This window comes from Myotis brandtii, unplaced genomic scaffold (genome assembly GCF_000412655.1).
Source record: "Myotis brandtii unplaced genomic scaffold, ASM41265v1 scaffold129, whole genome shotgun sequence".
NCBI classification, from domain to species: domain Eukaryota; kingdom Metazoa; phylum Chordata; class Mammalia; order Chiroptera; family Vespertilionidae; genus Myotis; species Myotis brandtii.
Window position 1 is genome coordinate 1,106,167 of NW_005354551.1, and position 20,101 is coordinate 1,126,267.

The 20,101-nt window shown below is 54.0% G+C and overlaps 1 protein-coding gene across 2 annotated transcripts in view; it reads left to right on the forward strand.

Moving 5' to 3' along the window:
• ECE1 (endothelin converting enzyme 1) overlaps positions 1-19,815 on the forward strand; it is a 43,208-nt gene extending 23,393 nt beyond the window's left edge. The window contains exons 7-17 of one of the 2 annotated variants that reach the window (XM_005859678.2): positions 3,487-3,629; positions 5,260-5,374; positions 6,927-7,037; positions 8,088-8,186; positions 8,864-8,941; positions 10,647-10,750; positions 13,973-14,083; positions 14,640-14,707; positions 15,400-15,590; positions 17,787-17,882; positions 19,244-19,815. In XM_005859678.2, the coding sequence (XP_005859740.1) occupies positions 3,487-3,629; positions 5,260-5,374; positions 6,927-7,037; positions 8,088-8,186; positions 8,864-8,941; positions 10,647-10,750; positions 13,973-14,083; positions 14,640-14,707; positions 15,400-15,590; positions 17,787-17,882; positions 19,244-19,420 (1,293 nt within the window). In that variant the 3' untranslated portion in view covers positions 19,421-19,815. Of the gene's footprint in view, positions 1-3,486; positions 3,630-5,259; positions 5,375-6,926; positions 7,038-8,087; positions 8,187-8,863; positions 8,942-10,646; positions 10,751-13,972; positions 14,084-14,639; positions 14,708-15,399; positions 15,591-17,786; positions 17,883-18,282; positions 18,379-19,243 lie in introns of both variants that reach the window. The other variant, XM_005859677.2, reaches the window with a different exon arrangement.
• The last annotated feature ends 286 nt before the right edge of the window (positions 19,816-20,101 follow it).

A 20,101-nucleotide genomic window follows, 5' to 3' on the forward strand; every position in this document is an offset into this window, starting at 1 on the left:
ACAGAGCACCTGTGCCCTGAAGGGCCAGGTCTGTGTTAAGTAGGTAGAGGTGTATCTCCTGATGGCTGTGCCCTGATCGGAGAGTCCAGTCGCCTGCCGTTTGTGAAGCTCGTGTTATTGTGTACACAATGATGCTCTGTAAACTTGGCCAATTTCCCAGGGGTTTTTGCCAGCAGGTCGTGTAGACAGGTGGCTCTAAGTGTTGAGCCCTCTTTGAGCATCTCACCTAAACACCTCCAAGTTTTGCAGCCACAAATGTTAAGGGGACGCCCCAGAGGTTGCCTGCCCGAGGGGCTCCTGCCAGGACCAGAGAGCAGGACGAACAAGCTGGGAAGACAGGAAACTCGGGTTTGTTGAGCACGCTGTCCCGAGAGGCACAGAGCAGCCCACCCTGGAGGGAGAGGTGGGGATTGTCCCCATTTTAGAGAAAGACGGGGTCGTCTCAGGCCAGCACAGGGCTCCTCCCCGCTGTCTCGCTGTGGGGCAGGCAGACATTTGCAGGAGCCCACAGGGCACAGCTCTCCCCAGCTCTGCAGGAAGTCTGCAGGAGGTCACGGTGGAAATACAAGCCACACTGAGAGCCAGTTGTCAAGCCCTGGCCTGCGGGAGCTGCCCTCCTCCATCCTCTGAGGTCCTTGTTCCCCAGCAGCTGAGCTGAGCTGCCCTTTAAAACCAGACACATGAGTACACCCCGGTTTTAGACCTGCACAGTCACTGCTCACCCTGTGACCTCAGAAAAGTCACTGTCGCCCAGTGTCTGTTACACGGCGGGTTTTCATGGCTGCCTCTCTCACGGAGGGCTCCGTGGGTATTTTCCAACAGGTTATAGATTCAGCTGATGTTACAGACTGATTTTACATTATTTTTTAAAAGAAGACCTTTTTTAAAAAATAGATATTTTACTAATTTCAGTGAGGAAAAGAGAAGGAGAGAAAGAAACATCAATGATGAGAGAGAATCATTGATTGGCTGCCTCCTGCACACCCCCTACTGGGGATCAAGCCCGAAACCTGGGCATGTGTCCTGAGTGGGAATCGAACCTTGACCTCCTGGTTCATAGGTCAATGCTCAACCACTGAGCCACACCTGCTGGGCAGATTTTACATTATCGATTCATACGAAGGCCATTTATGATGCCTCTCTCACCTTCCTACATCTTGCATTTTGCACTTTTTCGAGGGAACAAAACGGAATTTGGAATTGAATGAGCCCAGGCCCGCTCGTGGGAGACCTGGAGCAGTGATTACAATGGCTAACATTGATTGAGCTCTTGCGAAGCGCCAGATACCATCCTAGGACCTAGGTGATTGACACATACAGGCACTTTTGCTGTAAGACAGCACATGAAGTCCCCAAAAACGTTGCATTCTGTAAAATTACAGGACAAAAAGATAACTAAAAATAACAAGGCATATGGGAAAACAGGTCTAAAGCAGACCACTCAAAAGTTGTGCAGCTTGGCTTGAGGGCAGTGCTAAGTGAAATAAGTCAGTCACACAAGGTCAAATACTGTGTGATTCCACTTACGTGAGCAGTCAGAGTCAGATGCATAAAGACAGAAGGTGGAGTGGTGGCTCCCAGGGGCCGGAGGAGGAGCTGGGAGAAGTTACTGTTTAATAGGTACCGAGTTTCATTTCTGCAAGATGGGTGGTGGTGATGGTTGCCTAACGATGCCTCTGAACTGCACGCTGAAAAAAGGTTAAGAGGGTTCATTTTAGATGTGTATTTTTACCACAATTTTTTTTAAAATGTTGAGTTAACTTTGTAATCAGAACACTCACAAAACAATCATTGGAACCTGGAGAGATCACACGGCTTGGCTGGAGGCTGCCTGGTGGGAAGCGGAAATGCTGGCTGTGGACAGAGACCCTGCAGATGAACGGGAGCTCTGAGCGTGGTAGGGGGCGCGCAAGGTGGGCCAGGAGCAAGTGCAGCCTGCCAAGAGCTGAGTTGCACAGAGCTGGCCATGTCTCTGTGAGGAGGGAGCCCCTGCGCAGGTGCTCAATTTAAATTATCTTAAAATAGAGCTGCCGGGCTTCCTGTGGCGCATCAGCTGAGCTAAGGGCTTTTCCTTTGTTGCTGAAGGTTATCATTCTACACATGATTTTTTATTTTGGAAAAATTGAAAGGGAGGGGGAGAGAGAGAGAAACATCATTGTGAGAGAGACACATTGATTGGTTGCCTTCTGCACACGCCCTGACTGGGGCCAGAGGTTGATCCTGCAACTCAGGTACATGCCCTTGACCGGGCATAGAACCCGAGACCCTTTGGTGCTTGGGCCGATGCTCCATCCACTGAGCAACACCGGCCGGGGCACGGCTGTCATTCCTGAATTTAACAGTTGTTTGAAAGGCCAGTCAGAATACAATCGGTGTTCGACATGTTGAGTCTAACAGACAGTATTAACTCATGTAATCTTCACACTAACCCTATGACGTATGTTCTGTTATTATGATGATCCCCACTTTCCAGATTCCCAAGGCACAGAGAGGTTCCTCATCTTTCTCAGGGTCACACAGCTCATAAGTAAGAGAGCTGGAGTACGAACCTAGGCACTTGGGTTCCAGATTCTACACGTTTACCCATAAAGTCTCGTCGGAGCTCAGTTTCCTCATCAATACACTGGGGATAACAGTACCTACCTCCTAGGCTTGTCGTGAGGACCAGCTGGGAGATGTGTGAGTGATCGGCATGGCACCTGGCATGGGAGGGGCTTGGTCAACAGTAGCTTCTTTTTAAAAAAAATATATTTCTTTATTGATTTCAGAGAGGAAGGGAGACGGAGAGAGAGATAGACACATCAATGATGAGAGAGAATCATTGATAGGCTGCCTCCTGCACACCCCCTACTAGGGATCGAGCCCACAACCCAGGCATGTGCCCTTGGCCGGAATCGAACCTGGGAGTCTTCAGACCGCAGGCTGACGCTCTATGCACTGAGCCAAGCCGGCTAGGACAACAGTAGCTTCTTGCTGCTGCTGCTGAGTCTCCTCTATCCCATTCTAGTTCCACATCACATTCAATTTTTGGCCCTTAGAATCCTAGGTACATACCTCTCTGACACCCCTGCGCATTTCTCTCTTTACTTAACCAAGGTGTTAAGCGTGACTTACACTGTTGTTTTCCATTAAACCAGAAATATTCTAGTTGATGTTCATCTTGAATTTTGCCACCTAAATGTGATGTTCACATGTTCATTTCCTACATTAAAATCTTTTTGGTTAGGAATTTGTCACATTGAGCCACTAGCCGTATGAGTTCTAACATGTTTCAGAGAGGTCAGTCAATAAAATATCACGTGAGTATATTCTTTAAAAAAGAATTCTACGTACAGCATCTCTGATGAAAGCCAGGCAGCCTTCGTTTGACATCTGCCCAGTGCATTGTGGGACAGCTCCCAGCTCTCTGCTTTGTCCAAGGATGGAGGCACCATGACACGCTCTGGAGACCTGGGCTCTGCATCACGCTGTTCTCTTCTCTTCCAGGCCTTGGCGCCCGCCATCAACTGGCTGCCCTTCCTCAACGCCATCTTCTCCCCTGTGGAGATCAATGCGTCCGAGCCTATCGTGGTCTATGACAAGGAGTACCTCAGCCAGGTCTCCACCCTCATCAACAACACTGACAAGTGGTGAGGGCGCTGGGCGGCCTGGGACGGGCCTCTTCTCAGGCAGCACGGCCCAGCGATGACAGGCTGACTCAGGAAAGTGGGCCCTGGCGTTGGCTCTGATGAGAGGCAGCAGGGCACCGTGGTTATGAACGCAGGTTCAAATCCCAGCTCCCCTACCTGCCAGCTTTGTAGCCTCGAGCACGTTTCTTACCCTCTCTCGGGTTCATTTTCCGAATCCATAAAATGGGGGTACAAGTAGCACCTACCCTGTGGGGCTGTGGTGAGACTTGAGTGAGATAACGCATGTGCCGTGTTTTTATATAGTGCCTTGACGCGAAATGGACCCAGGAAAGGTTAGCTCGTATTAGTATTTAGGATGTTTTCTTACATTTTAAAGATTTGTTGTAGAAATTTTTGAAAGCTACAGAAAAAAATTATATTTACCCAAAATATGAATGTAGATCTTATGGGATGTGTGTGTTTGTGGGTGTGCACATGTGGAGAGAGAAAGCATGTATGTGAGAGAAGGACAGAGATGGGTTTCTAATGCACATCCCTTTTTTCCCGTCATTGTCACTAGAGGTATGGTCTGCTTTCCTCTGGACTAGTTTTTAAATTGATTTTTTGGAGGGGGGGGGGGCATCAATTTGTTATTCCACTTATTTATGCATTCATTGATTGATTCTTGTATGTGCCCTGACCGGGATCAAACCTGCAACCTTGGCATATGGGGATGACGCGCTAACTAACTGAGCTACCCGACCAAGGCCTCCCTTGACTTTTTTTAAAAATATATATTTTATTGATTTTTACAGAGAGGAAGGGAGAGGGACAAAGAGTTAGAAACATCGATGAGAGAGAAACATCGATCAGCTGCCTCCTGCACACTCCCCACTGGGGATGGGCCCACAACCAAGGTACATGCCCTTGACCGGAATCGAACCTGGGACCCTTCAGTCCGCAGGCCAACGCCCTATCCACTGAGCCAAACTGGTTAGGACTCCCTTGACTTTTATCATAAGCATTTTATCCATGTCATCCCAAACCCTCTGCCGACCTCCTTTTTCATGGCTACATAGTATTCCACTGAGAAAACTGATGGCTATTTACTCACCCCTTCCCCTGCTGGTTCCAGTTTGAGGCTCACAGCACTTACTGAGCACTTGTGGTGTACAGATTAATGCACTAGGCCAGTGATGGCGAACCTATGACACGCGTGTCAGAGGTGACACGCGAACTCATTTTTTTGGTTGATTTTTTTTTTTGTTAAATGGCATTTAAATATATAAAATAAATATCAAAAATGTAAGTCTTTGTTTTACTATGGTTGCAAATATCAAAAAATTTCTATATGGGACACGGCACCAGAGTTAAGTTAGGGTTTTTCAAAATGCTGACACGCCGAGCTCAAAAGGTTCGCCATCACTGCACTAGGCACTGAGGGCTTTTCAGACCGAGGCTCTGCCCTGGAAGTGACCGTCCATGTGCTTAGAGAGCATTCATTACCTGACAGACAGACAGACGGGGCGTGGGAAGAGCACGTGGGATCAGAATGTTGGATGTGAGCGCACCCTAGAGGTCAGCGGGGGGAGTGCTGCAACATTCCCAGCCCCGGGCGCTTCTGAGCATGTCTTGTCTCCTCTCGCCCCAGCCTGCTGAACAACTACATGATCTGGACCCTGGTGCGGAAGACAACTGGCTTCCTTGATCAGCGCTTTCAGGATGCCGACGAGAAGTTGATGGAAATCATATATGGAACCAAGAAGGTGAGCCTGTTACTATGCACCCCCAAACACGGGTTGAGTACCTACTGTGCGCCAGGCCTTAGGTTGGGGGTTGGCATGACCACGGTACCCTCCAGGGGCATGGAACTCATGAGGGAGGTGGACAGAGGCAGAGAATAAAGAGGGCCACTGAGGAGGCCTGCCCAGGTGTCCCTGAGCACGCAGGAGGCCTTACCCCCGGGGAAGGCTGGGTGGGGATGGGGGAGAGGGGAGATGTCCAGGTAGACACCTGGGTGGGAAAGCGTAAAAGAACTTGGGCGACTAAACTTAGAGAAGGTTAGAGTGCCTTTGCCTTCCTTTCTCACTTCTGGCCTGAAAGAAATATTTTTTTTTTAATGAAGGTATTACTTACATGCAATGAAATGTATGAAATACACAGTTCAGTGAGTTTTGACAAATGAAATCACCCGTGTAACTACCGCCCCATTTATCCAGCAGTTCTCTGTGCCCCTTCACAGTAGCCCCCACCCCGCACCCCCAGGTGGGTGTGGAAGGGTGAAGCGGAATCATACACGAGGTGCCCTTTGTGTCGGGCTTCTGCTCAGCGTGTCTGTGAAGTGCATCTGTGCTGTAGGCGTCAGGAGTTGGTCCTTGTTGTTGCCAAGTCGTGTGCTGTTGTATAAAGACACCACCTTTTGTTTTCCCTCCGCCTGCGGGTGGGAGTTTGGGTGGTTTTCAGTTGAGGGCTGTAATGAAGGAGGCTGCCCTGACATGGGTGGGTTTTGCCACCTGTTGTCCAGGGTTGAGAGGATTTGGCTTTCTCTGCAGCCGACGGATTTATGGGAGTGGGGCCCCCACTTAGGTCATACAGACTGTCCCCAGAGGGCTGCTGGGCAGGGGAGCGGGTGGGGCCAAAACTAGCCGCGGTGCTTTCTTCCCGAGCCATGCTCTCCCCAAGCCGTGCTCTGTGAGGCTGCAGCCGGGTGCCTGGCTCAGCGGCACAGGCGTCCTGCAGGCCCCTGGGCTTGAGGGTGAGGCCAGGACAAGGGGATGCTTCAGAGTCTGGCAGTGTCGCTGTGACAGTTCTTTCTCTGGCGGCTCTAAATGGGGCTGGGTCCTGGCCTCCTGGGAAGGTCCTCCTGCTACTCAGGGTTGACAAGGTAACTTCCCGAGGTTCTTTGTCACCAGGATTCCTATCCTCCCCCAGGAGGTAGGGCAGGGGGGAGCGTGGGGTGTGGGGTCAGGCGTGGCCGAGTTCTGGTCACTGGGACCCTAGACCAGAGACTCCTCTGTGCTGAGTCTGTTTCCTCGCCTGGCCAGGGCCCGCCCCTGCCTCCCAGGTCATTCCGATGGCCACACGGAATACCACCTGCGAGGTGCTGTGCTCGGAGCCCGCATTCAGGAAAGAGTAGATGGCCGTGATGAGGGCCGTTCTGTGGCCTCTTGGTTTAGTGTCTAAAAGAACTCCTACGGGGTCTGAAAAGGTCTCCCTGGAGTTCTGGAAGGAAGCAGGGGCCCCAGCTGGTGCTGCCTCCCAGACGATCGGGGGTTGGGAGGGATGCCGGGGCCCAGTAACCCCTCCCTCTGTTTCCAGACCTGCCTTCCTCGCTGGAAGCTGTGCGTGAGTGACACAGAGAACAACTTGGGCTTCGCCCTGGGCCCCATGTTTGTGAAAGAGACCTTCGCCGAGGACAGCAAGAGCATAGTAAGTGCCTCCCCTCGGGCGCAGGCTGTGGCTTCACACCAGCAATGGCCGTTCGTGAGCTTGGCAGCCCCACTCTGGTCTGGTCTGGACCTTCCCTCCCCAGGGCTCCAGCCTTAACTCCGAGGCCTCGTCTCCTAAAGCCCTGAATCATGAGAGTCACTCGTGAGCGTTACTGCTCTTGAGTGCAGGCCGTTTAGCTGTGTTATCTCGGTTAACCCTCACCCGGTCCCACCCTCTCCACTCCCAAGGGTCTGAAGGACCAGCGACATGAGGCTGGGAGAGCAGCTCTAGGCCGAGGGTCGACGTTTTCCTTACTCCGAGGGTGACAGGTGTGTTCTGGACGGGCAGAGGAGCATCGTGGCTAAGCATGTGAAGGCACCAAATCCGACCCTGGATTTGCCAGTTCCTGGGCGGGGGGCTTGGGACCATGTTCTCACCTCACCTGTAACGTGCGCATCCCACAGGGGGCGATGAATGAGATGCTACATGTAAGAACAGCGGGCACAAAGTAAGGGTTCCATAAAAGGTAGCTGCTGCCCTGACCGGTGTGGCTCAGTGGATAGAGCGTGCATGTAAGAGCAGCGGGCACAAAGTAAGGGTTCCATAAGAGGCAGCTGCTATATCGTTTCTGTTACTGATATTAAATACATGTAGCTGCTATATCGTTTCTGTTACTGATATTAAATACATGGATGTTACCTGCAGTCAGAGGTTAGCAAGCGGAGACTCAACCCTATGAAGTGGCCTGTCTGGTGCAGAATCTGAGTCCAGTTCTACCAGCCACCAGCCCCTCTGCTCTTCCAGCTGCAAACTCCGCCTTCCCCTGGTCCGGACTCTTCCGCTGCCCGGTCTGCCTGTGACGTTGCCCTTGAGAATGCCCGTTCCTCTCCAGCCTGGGCAGAACATTCCTAAAACTCTCCCCCCTTAGCCCAGCACCGGAGAGCCTGAGGCTTTGAGCCACGACCAGAGTTTAGTCTTTGCCTGCCGTCATCCTCCCTCGTGGGGTAGCCATCCACGGCCCGCCCTTCAGGTTCAGCTCTGTCTCCGCAGGCCAGCGAGATCATCCTGGAGATCAAGAAGGCGTTTGAGGAGAGCCTGAGCACCCTCAAGTGGATGGATGAAGACACGCGGAAATCAGCCAAGGAGAAGGCGAGGCCCGCCAGGAGCTTGACGGGGTGGGGGAAGGAGAGAGCACATCCGGATGCTGCCCCGCCCTCGGGTGGACAGTCCAGCGGGATGGAGGGGCAGCCTGAACACGCGATGGCGTTCACGACTGTGTGGAAATGACATGCTGAGTGTGCGAGGGAGCCGTGCAGGGAGATGCTGTGTGTCTCATGGAGAGTGGAGGGCCGGAGGTGGTCGGTGGGTGAGGACCAGGGAAGGCTTTCCTTAAGAAGTGACATTTAAGTGATACCTAAGTGGGGGAAGGAGAGACCGCATCCGGATGCTGCCCCGCCCTCGGGTGGACAGTCCGGCGGGATGGAGGGACAGCCTGAACACGCGATGGCGTTCACGACTGTGGAAATGACATGCTGAGTGTGTGAGGGAGCCGTGCAGGGAGATGCTGTGTGTCTCATGGAGAGTGGAGGGCCGGAGGTGGTCGGTGGGTGAGGACCAGGGAAGGCTTTCCTTAAGAAGTGACATTTAAGTGATACCTAAGAGATAAGTAGAATTTAGACAGGAGAGGAGTCTTTCCAGAAAGAGATGAGGAAGCCCTGGGGTGGGAGGCGCCTGGCCCTGTGTCCCCTTGGCCCAGACCCTGAGCCCGGCCCCCACGGAGCATGGCTGGGCACTCACTGTCTATTCTCTGTGTCTTCCCCGTCCAGGCGGACGCCATCTACAACATGATAGGCTACCCCAACTTCATCATGGACCCCAAGGAGCTCGACAAAGTGTTCAACGATGTGAGTGGTTCCTGCCTGCCCCCTTGCATTCCCAGCTGCCCCCGGGGCCCCCCTTTGGGGAAGGGGAGAGGCAGGCTGGGTCCGGATGGGGCGCTGGAGGCACCGGGACTGTGAAGACATCTTGAGATGGTGAGCTGTGGGCTTTGGGGATGCGCCAGGCATGAGGAAGCTGCTCCCTGCTCCTTGGCCTCCTGGGCCAGCCCGAGGCCCCCTTCCCTGGAGCCACCAGCAGCCAGTGCCAGAACAGTGCCACGTGCCCCGCTGACAGTGGGAGGAAACACCCTAGAACCGTGGTCAGCAAACCGCGGCTCGCGAGCCACATGCGGCTCTTTGGCCCCTTGAGTGTGGCTCTTTCACAAAATACCACGTGCAGGCGCACACGTACAGTGCGATTGAAACTTAGTGGCCCATGCACAGAAGTCGGTATTTTGTGGAAGAGCCGGTATTTTGTGGAAGAGCCGCACTCATGGGGCCAAAGAGCCACATGTTGCTCGTGAGCCACAGTTTGCCGAGCTGCAGTTTGCCGACCACTGCCCTAGAAGGTGCAGAGAGCATTGGCACACCCCCTAAAGCCTAAAACATCAGAGGAGTACAGCTGAACCCCTCGTACAGCCTCCTCCTTCCCTACTCCAGTTACCTACCTCCTGTCCCGGGATCCTGCCCACCTTCCCAGAGAAACCTGACCCCTGGTTTGGCCCTTGAAATGCTAACAGGAAAAAGGAAGCATAAATCTCAAAGGCACGCTGATGTTTCATTTAGGCAACAGAGGTAGCTGGCGTGTCCCTGGTAGTTAGAACTTTTACAAATCGCTCCTTTCAACGCATCGTGCTTCTGCCCTGAAAGGTCCATTTTTATGTTCTTTTGTGATTGAAACTCGTAAACTCAGGCACTTTTGCAATTATAATAACGTCTCATCACGGTCATATTTAAAACCCAAGGATATTGAGATCATTTCTGAGAATGCGAGGTGCCTTTTGCAGCCTTTTTCCCTGAGAGGAACTTAAGGTGCTCCAGCGTGTCCGGACAGGAGACAGGGGCTCCGGGACATGAGGACGGAGGCCTGCCGCAGGGCCCAGCGTTTCCCTAGATCCTCGTTGTAAAGCTAGAAAGCCGGAGGGATCTGAGGGAGAACCCCAGCCTGGAAGGAGCAGGAAGGCCGGGCTGAGGGGGAGGAAGATGCCCAGCAATGCCTGTCCCCGCCGCTTCAGAGCTGGATCTAGCCTGATTTATCAGATCTCTGCTGTCCGGTATGGTGGCCGCTAGCCATAGATGGCTAATTCATCAAAGCCTAATTACTTAAAAGTAAATTAAATTTAAAAAGGAAAAAAGTTTAGATTAACTTTAAAAGCCACTCTAGCCACATCTGAAACGCTCGGCGGCCACATGTGGCCAGTGTCTAACAGGACACAAACGTGCCCGTCAGCGCAGCCTGCTCTGCCGGACAGCGCGCTGCTGCAGGGCCTGCGACGCCGCGGGGTGTCTGCTGGTGTCAGGGGCCCTGGGCAGGCTCTCTGTGTCCTTGTGGGGAGAGGGTGCCAGGCCCCAGCAGGGGGAGGGCCGAGGGAGGCCCGTTCTGGCCTCGGACCTGCAGACCAATCCCTTAACCTCGCGGCCTCTGTTTCCTCGGTTTCAGAAGAGGTCTGGGCTCCAGGGTCCGAGCGCCTCGGCCTGGCCTCTCTGATCCTGTGGCTTTGCTCTCGTCCAGTACACAGCAGTCCCGGACCTCTACTTCGAGAACGCCATGCGCTTTTCCAACTTCTCCTGGAGGGTCACTGCCGACCAGCTCAGGAAAGCTCCCAACAGAGACCAGTGAGTCCGGGCCTCGGGGGAGGTGCTGGCCCCCAGCTCCCGGCACGTGGGGTGCTCGGGGCTGAGCTCACCTTTGTGGACCAGGTGCCGACATAACTGTCCTAAGGGCCCTCATCCACTTTCCGGACGAGGAGCCCAAGGATGAAGGAAGTGTTCCGAGGCAGGAGCTGGGCTCGGCCGGTCTGTGTGCCCCCGGCGCCAGGCTGTTGGCAGAGTAGCCCGGCCTCGAGTGGAGCAGCCCTGGCATCACATCCCAGCACCACTTCTGCACTCGGAGCTGGTGTGACCACCGAGTGTGAGGACCTCCGGGGGCATCGCACAGAGGAGGCCCTCCGCTAGGGCTCGTTTCCTCCAATTCCCCACCAGCAGGAGCGGCGGATCCCAGGGCAGTTCCCCAGCGGCTGGGGAAGGTTCCAGATAGGCCCCCACAGCTGTGGTTCCCAAACCTTACTGCACATCAGGAGTCTCTGGGGAATTTTTTTTTTAAAGACAGCTTTCTGCCCTGGCCGGTTAGAGCATCGGCCCATGGACCAAAGGGTTGCGGGTTCGATTCCCGGTCATGGGCACGTACCTCAGTTGCAGGTTCAATCCCTGGCCCTGGTTAGGGTGCATGCGGGAGTTAACCAATTGATGTGTCTCTCATATTGATGTTTCTCCCCACCCACCCCACCCCGCTTCTTCTCTCCCTTCTATTTCTCTCTTAAAACATTAAGAAGTAAAAGGATAAAATAAAAGACAGCTTTCTGGCCTGTCCCCCAGACGTTCTTAAACCACCGTCACCTGGAGTGAGACCCGGTATCTGTTGTTGTTTTAATAGTCTCCTCAGAAAACTCGGATGCAGTCAGCCCAGTACTAGTTCTCAGACTGATCTCCCGCTGTGCCTAACACATTCTGCAGAATAAAGCTTACCAGGAGGCAAAAGCAACCTCGCTGTGCCTCTGGTGCCCCCTCGTGGACAGCAGGGCTTTGAGCATCTGTTTCTTCTACGTTTCCCTTCTACAACCAGGGTACCTCTAAAATGCACAAGAAGGCAGTCTTTTCTCTCCAGAATACGGCACAGGTACTGCCACAAGGTCCTGAATTTATCTGGTCTTTTATAATTAGGCTACAGTTTTTCACTGAAGTGTCATTTCCTACCCCACTTATGTATTCATGGTTATTTGAATACAAATATGATGTTTTCAGGTTCTCTGTCTCCTTTCATGGGGTGCCCCTTAACACATCTCCGTGGGGCTCACCTGGAGAGACAGAGTGACCGTCTAGGCCCTTAGAGAGAATGTCCTTCCTGTCTCGCTCTGCTCCTCATGGTCCCCTCCCCTCCACACCAGAAACATCATCCAGGGGCCGAATGTTTCAGTACCAGATACCATCGGGGTCCCTTCTACACTCTTACAAAACTATTGGACCCAGAGAGCTTTTTTGTAAAAGTTACATCAATTTTTATGCACATTTTATGGGGGGGAAAAAACTTTTATAAGTTTAAGGAGGAAAAAAGAGGTATTGTTTTACTTTTTCAAATTTCTTAATGTCTCTGGCTTAATCATAGACATCTGGATTCTCATATCTGTTTCTTTATTACATACAATCTGGTTATACAATCTAACTCTATATTATATTCAACCTATTGCAGTGCATTGTTTTTTGAACTATATAAAGCAAATCTAGTCTCACACAGATATGTAGTTGGAAGGGGGGTATTTTAATAGTCTTTCCTCAGACGAGGGCACATTCTTTATTGACATTAAACCAAGATTCATGAAGTGGTAATTTCTTAAAGGCTAATTGCCCTGTGGAATCAGAAACTCTCTCCATGAACTTTTCAGACTTCATTATACCAAAAGCCATCCGTCTGTCTGGCACTTTGATCCGTCTTTTACTCACCCGTGATTTTTAACATCACACAATGGTCGTTTGGAAAACAGTGACTCGCTGGGTTTCATATATCTTCCAAATAGTGACATTTTGATGACACAATATCCAAAAAAACCCACATCTGATAGTAACACCACTGAGCTGCCGAGAAAAGCCTTTAAGGGTCGGGAAGCTGACTGAGACAAGCTTTCTAGGATTTTAATTTTTGCTTGAAACATCTAGTTATATTTTAACCTTGAATTTTTATTGTTGGCGTCAAATGGTGTCAATTATTTTCCTCGAGGTGACAAGCTCATTTTATTCAGTTTTAAGAAAACGTCTGCCAAGTACCCACGTCTGAAATGTCAGTCTGTCAGTTGTCCTCTCGGGTACAGATGTGGTCACATAGTATTGAAGGTCTCATACTCAAGGGTCTGGCTTTAATTAAGTTAATGTTGTGGCTACATCACTAAAGATGTTCTTTTTTTATTGATTTTTTACGAAGAGGGATAGAGAGTCAGAAACATCGATGAGAGAGAAACATCGATCAGCTGCCTCCCGCACACCTCCCACCGGGGATGTGCCCGCAACCAAGGTACATGCCTTGACCGGAACCGAACCTGGGACCCTTCAGTCCACAGGCCGACGCTCTATCCACTGATCCAAACCTGCTAGAGCAAGATGTTTAATTGATTTTTTACGGAGAGGGATAGAGAGTCAGAAACATCGATGAGAGAGAAACATCGATCAGCTGCCTCCCGCACACCTCCCACCGGGGATGTGCCCGCAACCAAGGTACATGCCTTGACCGGAACCGAACCTGGGACCCTTCAGTCCACAGGCCGACGCTCTATCCACTGATCCAAACCTGCTAGAGCAAGATGTTCTTTTTAAAAAAATATATTTTTTATTAACTTTAGAGAGGAAGGGAGAGGGAAAGAGAGATAGAAACATCGATGATGAGAGAGACTCACTGATCGGCTGCCTCCTGCACATCCCACCCTGGGGTTCGAGCCTGCAACCCGGGCATGCGCCCTGACCGGGAATGGAACTGTGACCTTCTGGTTCGTAGGTAATGCTCAACCACTGAGCCACACCGGCCAGGCTCATGTTCTTTGTAAGAGCCTCGGTGTTGCATTGTGTGGTGTGATGTTAGATTTAGCCGATCCCTTATTTATAGACATTTAGGTGTTTTCTGGTTTCCCTCTCAAAACCAGTGTTGCTATGGATGTCCCTGTACTTGTGTGCACTTGGGTCTGGGGTCAAGGGAATCCACCTTTTCACGGCTCTTAATATCCTCCAGGTGGGCTGCCCCTCCCCCCGTGCCCTCCCCCAGGCTGTCCTGACTTTTCATGTGCATGTTGCTTGCAGGTGGAGCATGACCCCTCCCATGGTGAATGCTTACTACTCGCCCACTAAGAACGAGATTGTGTTTCCGGCCGGAATCCTGCAGGCCCCGTTCTACACCCGCTCTTCACCCATGTACGGACGATGCTCCAGCCCAGCCCCGTGGCCCACAGCTGACACACAATCAAACCGGTCTCACTGAGCGCCCTTTGCCCCACTCACCAGGGAGCTTGGGACATTCAGAGAAGTTTCAGAGAGAACATACCCACTCCCTGGGCTTCCCTCCAGGGTCTCCTGGTTCTGGAAGCCCCTGCACAGCGGGAACTCGGGGGGATGTGCCTCTAACGGTGTTTTAGGGCAGTTGCAGCCGGGGCACTGGGAAGGGTGAGGGCACTGTCCCAGGCCTTGGTTAGCTCATCTATAGAGTCGGTTACTCACTCCTAACTCTTTGGCGATGACCAAAGAGGACAGTGCAGTTCTGCGGAGCATCTAGCCCAGTGCTTGGCGCCCAGTGGGCACAGGCTGGCCATACCCGACGCACCCAGCTTCTGACTGGCATCAGGCTCAGGCTGCGGCCATGTCCCCGCAGAGCACTGTGGGCCTCTGCTGTGTCTCCAGGCCTGGGAAGCGGTGCCCCCTCCCCCCCCCCCCCCCCCCGGCATCACTCTCACCTTCGTGTCCTCCCCTCCAGGGCCTTAAATTTTGGTGGCATCGGTGTCGTCGTGGGCCACGAGCTGACTCATGCTTTTGATGATCAAGGTTTGAGTTCCTTGGGGTTCCCTTCAGCTTCCTGGCCCCACTGATTCTGCTTTTGCTTCCTTCGCTTCTAAGGGTCTCACTTAGCCGTGAGACAGAGGATCTAGCTTCAAATCCTCCTGCCGATTGCATGAACTGTAGCAAGTCCCATCGTTTCTCCGGGCCTCTGTTTCCTTGTCTGTAAAATGGGCATGATGGTGACTGTGAGGACTGTGTCAGGCGCACCATGGAGCACCCTGCTCCTGGAAGGTGTCCGGTCCTCAGGGGTGGGTAGTGAGTGGGAGCGCACACTTGTCCACTGTTCCAGAGACTTCTCTGGTCTGACCACAGCCAAAGGAGTTGAGGTTTCCCTCCTCACCAACTAACATTCAGAATCCTCCTCGTTGCCTCTTGCCTGGGGGGCCCCAAGGCCGAGAAGGAGGAGGCAGGGCCTCGGAGGCTGTGGCTCAGGGTCAGAGGCCCTCAGCAGCCTTGACAGCGAGTCCACTGAAACTTTGGACATGCTGGTCCTTTGCCTGGATCACCTTCCTCCATCCCCCGCCCCCACCCAGATTGGTTCATTCGCCCGGCTCTTTAGGCTCAGCGGCACATCTCCCCAGCGCGGGTGGCAGATGGGAGGACATGTGCAGCAGCAGCAACAGGTCCCAGTCCGCCGCCGCCTCCCCTTGACCTGGCGCTTCCCTCGGCCCCTGCAGGACGGGAGTATGACAAGGACGGGAACCTCCGGCCCTGGTGGAAGAACTCGTCCGTGGAGGCTTTCAAGCGGCAGACCGAGTGCATGGTGCAGCAGTACGGCAACTACAGCGTGAACGGGGAGCCGGTGAACGGCCGGCACACCCTCGGGGAGAACATCGCAGATAACGGGGGCCTCAAGGCGGCCTATCGGGTAAGAGGGCCGCTCCCCACACACGGCCCGGGCCCGCCCAGGTCTGGGTCATTGCAGACGAGCTGGGGCCAGCTGCAGCCGCTCTGTGAGCCTCCATTCCCTCATCTGTGAAATGGGTGTGGTGAGGACTCATGGAGAGGGTGTCCGTGAAGGCACCTGGCACAGAGCTGGGCACACGTTAGGGTTTCTGCTCTTGAGTCCAGCCCGAAAGAGAGAGTCGGGAAAGGGCTTGGCTGGACCCACCGGAAGTCCTGCCTGTTCCCTATGCAGGGGAGGCCGCCACTAATTCAGGCAGCAGCGGGCCCAGAAGGGAGGGCAGGGACCCTGGCCCTGGAGCCAGATCCGGGTTGAGTCCTGACCTCCGAGCCTCGGGGTGCTTGGCTGAACCCTGCGTCCCTGGGGTGTGACACGTGACAGCTGGGACAGGGCCTGATCCAGAGTGTCGTTCAGGAATGGAAGCTGATTGGGTGAGAGAGACAACAGGCCACGGGAGAAAAGGAGGAGGCATTTACCAGAGAACGACCGCTTCCTCACCAGGTAGAAAGAGCAGAAATACTAAGAGGTGCCGTTTACTTAGGCCTTACCGTGTACCCCCACACCTTTACAGGTAGGTCTCAGGGCCCCCACTTTGCAGTTGAGGAAACAGCCCAGACACATTCGGTGGCTTGTGTGACGTGCACTGGTCAGTGACTGTGTATCGCAGGCCTTCCCCCACCATGCGCTGTTGTGGACACTGGGGTTCCTGTGGCAGAACATAGGAGTCCCGCTCGCATAAAGTCACAACTTTAGTGGGACAGGGAGGGGACAGAAAGGCCATGCCCACCGGAACAAATAAGATCATTTCAAGTAGAGCTCTGCGATCAAGGACAGTGGGGAGCGTGGTCAGGGGCTGACGTTTGAATTGAGGCCTAAATGGTGAGCAAGAGGCAGGGAAAGAAGAGTGAGTGCAGGGCCCACGAGATGGACACACAGCCGGGCAAGTTCAAGGGCAGGAAGGGAGGGGGGTGGAGGGAGAGCAGGGCGAGTGGGGGAGGTGAGGTTGGAGGAGCAGCTGGGCCCAGAGCAAGGAGCTGGGGAGTTATTCTGGTTACAGTGGGAGTCGCTGCCTGGTTTTTAAATAGAGGAATGACATGGGCCAATTCATCCTCTAAAACAGAGGTCAGCAAACCTACAGACTGTCGGCCACACGCAGCCCTGAGCGGGGTTTTGTAAATACTGGGGGGCTGCAGCCAGGCCCATCCATCTCCACGGTGTCTGTGGCCGCTTTCACGCTACGGGGGCAGGACTGAGGGGTGGCAACAGAGACCTGTCAGCCTCCAGAGCTGAAACTGTTCGCTCTCTGGCCCTTCACAGAAAGTCTGCCCTCTCCTGCTTTATAAGGATGGCTTAGGTTGCTGTGTCAGAGGTGTGTGGGGGGGGTGGGGTGGAATTGGACTGGTTTGAGTCAAGGAGACTAGTTAGAAAGCTGTGTGAGGTTCTCCAGGCAGGAAATGGGATGGAGCAATGGGAAGTGTGAGAAGTGGTCAGATTTGGGTGTTTGCTTTGGTTGAAAGAAGAATCAGAGGAGTTCTGGGGTTTGGGCCTCAATACCACTTAGTGTGTGTGTGCGTGTGCGTGCGCGTGTGCGTGCGCGTGTGCGTGTGCGTGTGTGTGCTTGCGTGTGTGTGTGTGTGCGCGTGCGTGTGTGTGTGCGTGCCGGCAGGAAATGAGATGAAGCAATGGGAAGTGTGAGAAGTGGTCAGATTTGGGGTGTTTGTTTTGGTTGAAAGAAGAATCGGAGGAGTTCTGGGGTCTGGGCCTCAATACCACTTAGTGTGTGTGCGTGTGCGTGTGCGTGTGCGTGTGCGTGTGCGTGTGCGTGTGTGTGTGTGTGTAGCCTTTCCTTCTGTCTGTGCCGTGTTAAGTTGGAGATGCGTCTTGGAGGTCCAGCTGGGGAGTTGAATATACCAAGGATGCATCCGAGGGCCTTTGGCATGGAGATGGTATTTAAAGCCACGGGGTTGGATTGCACTCGCCCAGAATGAGCGCAGGGAAAGGAGCCGGCACCCCTGGGCTGAGCTGGGCCGTCAGAGCCGACGCCAGACCCCAGAAACCAGCTGTCAGGGGTAGAACTTCCGAAATCTCCCACACTGGCCCCTCCGCCGCCGCCCCGCCTGCTCGTGTCCTGGGAGCCCGAACTGTGTCCTCTCCTCCCAGGCCTACAAGAACTGGGTGAAGCGGAACGGGCCCGAGCAGACGCTGCCCACCCTGGGGCTCACCAACGACCAGCTCTTCTTCCTGGGGTTCGCGCAGGTGAGTTCATTAGGAAAAAGCCAAACGCGGCGTGTGCGTGTGCGTGTGCGTGTGCGTGTGTGTGTGTGTGTAGCCTTTCCTTCTGTCTGTGCCGTGTTAAGTTGGAGATGCGTCTTGGAGGTCCAGCTGGGGAGTTGAATATACCAAGGATGCATCCGAGGGCCTTTGGCATGGAGATGGTATTTAAAGCCACGGGGTTGGATGCACTCGCCTCAGAATGAGCGCAGGGAAAGGAGCCGGCACCCCTGGGCTGAGCTGGGCCGTCAGAGCCGACGCCAGACCCCAGAAACCAGCTGTCAGCTGTCAGGGGTAGAACTTCTGAGATCTCCCGCGCTAGCCCCTCCGCCGCCGCCCTGCCTGCTCGTGTCCTGGGAGCCCGAACTGTGTCCTCTCCTCCCAGGCCTACAAGAACTGGGTGGAGCGGAACGGGCCCGAGCAGACGCTGCCCACCCTGGGGCTCACCAACGACCAGCTCTTCTTCCTGGGGTTCGCGCAGGTGAGTTCATTAGGAAAAAGCCAAACGCGGGCGTCTCACCGTTCCGGGGGCTCTGAGAGCCAAAGGCAAGCTCCCCCCCATGGAGAACCCCCCAGTCCACTGGACCGCCCAGGGGCAGCTGCCCTGTGAGAGGCGAGCTTCCTCTCACGGGAGAGATTCAGGGACGGGCCAGGCGTGCCAGCAAAGGCACTGCCGCCTCCGGTAGATGAGAGGACAAGGTGACCACTAAGGGTCCTTCTGGTTCTGGGTTCCAGAAGTTTCTTCTTTTTACATTTATATTCTTTTCTTTCTTTTTTTATTGTCTAAAGTTTTACATATGTCTCCTTTTTCCCTGATTGACATCCCCACCCCCCAGCCATTCCCACCCCGGGCAAACCCCCACCACCCCAGTATCTGTGTCCATTGGTTATGCTAATATGCATGCGTACAAGTCCTTTGGTGGCTCTCTAACCCCCAGAAGTTTCTGAAACTCAGTATGCCCCCGGTTGTCCTGGAGCCGGCACTCAGGGTAGAGCCTTCCGTTGGCACTCAGAGCTGCCAGGCCATTAGGCAGTTGTTCTGTCCGGGAAGTGAGCGACGTGGACTCAATCGGAGGTTTTCAAAATGGTTTTGGGGCCGAATCCTCTGTTCAGATGAAATCTAGCACAGACGCCCGGCACGGACAGGAGCACAGTAGGAGACACTGCAGCAGAGGATGCTGGGACAGGGGACACACCAGTCCATTGTTTCTTTCTCGGCCACTTGGCTGACCCCCGGGGCTCCTAGAACCAGGCGGGGGCTCGTTGCTCTGCTGTTGTACACGGGGCAGCCCGGCCGCCTCCGGACCCCACAGTGACCCGGCCTCTCCCCTGTTGCCCTCACAAAGGTCTGGTGCTCCGTCCGCACGCCCGAGAGCACCCACGAGGGCCTCATCACGGATCCCCACAGCCCCTCCCGCTTCCGAGTCATCGGCTCCGTCTCCAACTCCAAGGAGTTCTCGGAACACTTCCACTGCCCGCTGGGCTCACCCATGAACCCGCGTCACAAGTGTGAAGTCTGGTGAGGGGCAAAGACCGCGAGCCACGACGGAGGCGGGACAGGGCGGGGCTGAGGATGACCCGCAGGGTGGAGCCCACAGGCTGCGCCCTCCGTCCAGTGCCCAGGGTGCCACCCAGCCCCCCTGGCCGCCCAGGGCCCCCGCCCCCGCACTGGAGGGTTTTCAGCCGGAACTGAGCCTGTGATGTGGGTTCTCAGCATAACCCGAGATTCGACCCCCTGCGGAGACCCTGTCACCCCAGCGCCTGCACCAACTCTGAAGGGCATTTGGGTGTCAGGCTGGTGGCTCGCCAGGCCTGGGCCCCATGCTGACAAGGGCAGTGGGCACAGCCCCATGCCCACATCTATCGCCAGATATACCACTGTGTCAAATGCTTTAAATATATATTTTTGGGGAAACTATTTTTTAAGCATTGTGGAATACACTGGAAATCTTCAGGGAAATAATGCATCTAAAACACATTTTCTTTTTTTTAAGGAAAGAATTGGTATATTTATTATGTTCTGTTTTTCTAAATAACCTGTGGACAAGGGAAGCCCCACTGATCTACCCCTCTCTCCGCCTCACTGGCCACAAGGCTGAGCCCGGGCAGCAACGCCCAGGCCCTTGAGCGGGTCTTCAGCCCTTGGGACATACCGTTTCCGCCTCCATTGCCTGGTGTAGGGAGGAGAGGCCTGGGGTCCAGCC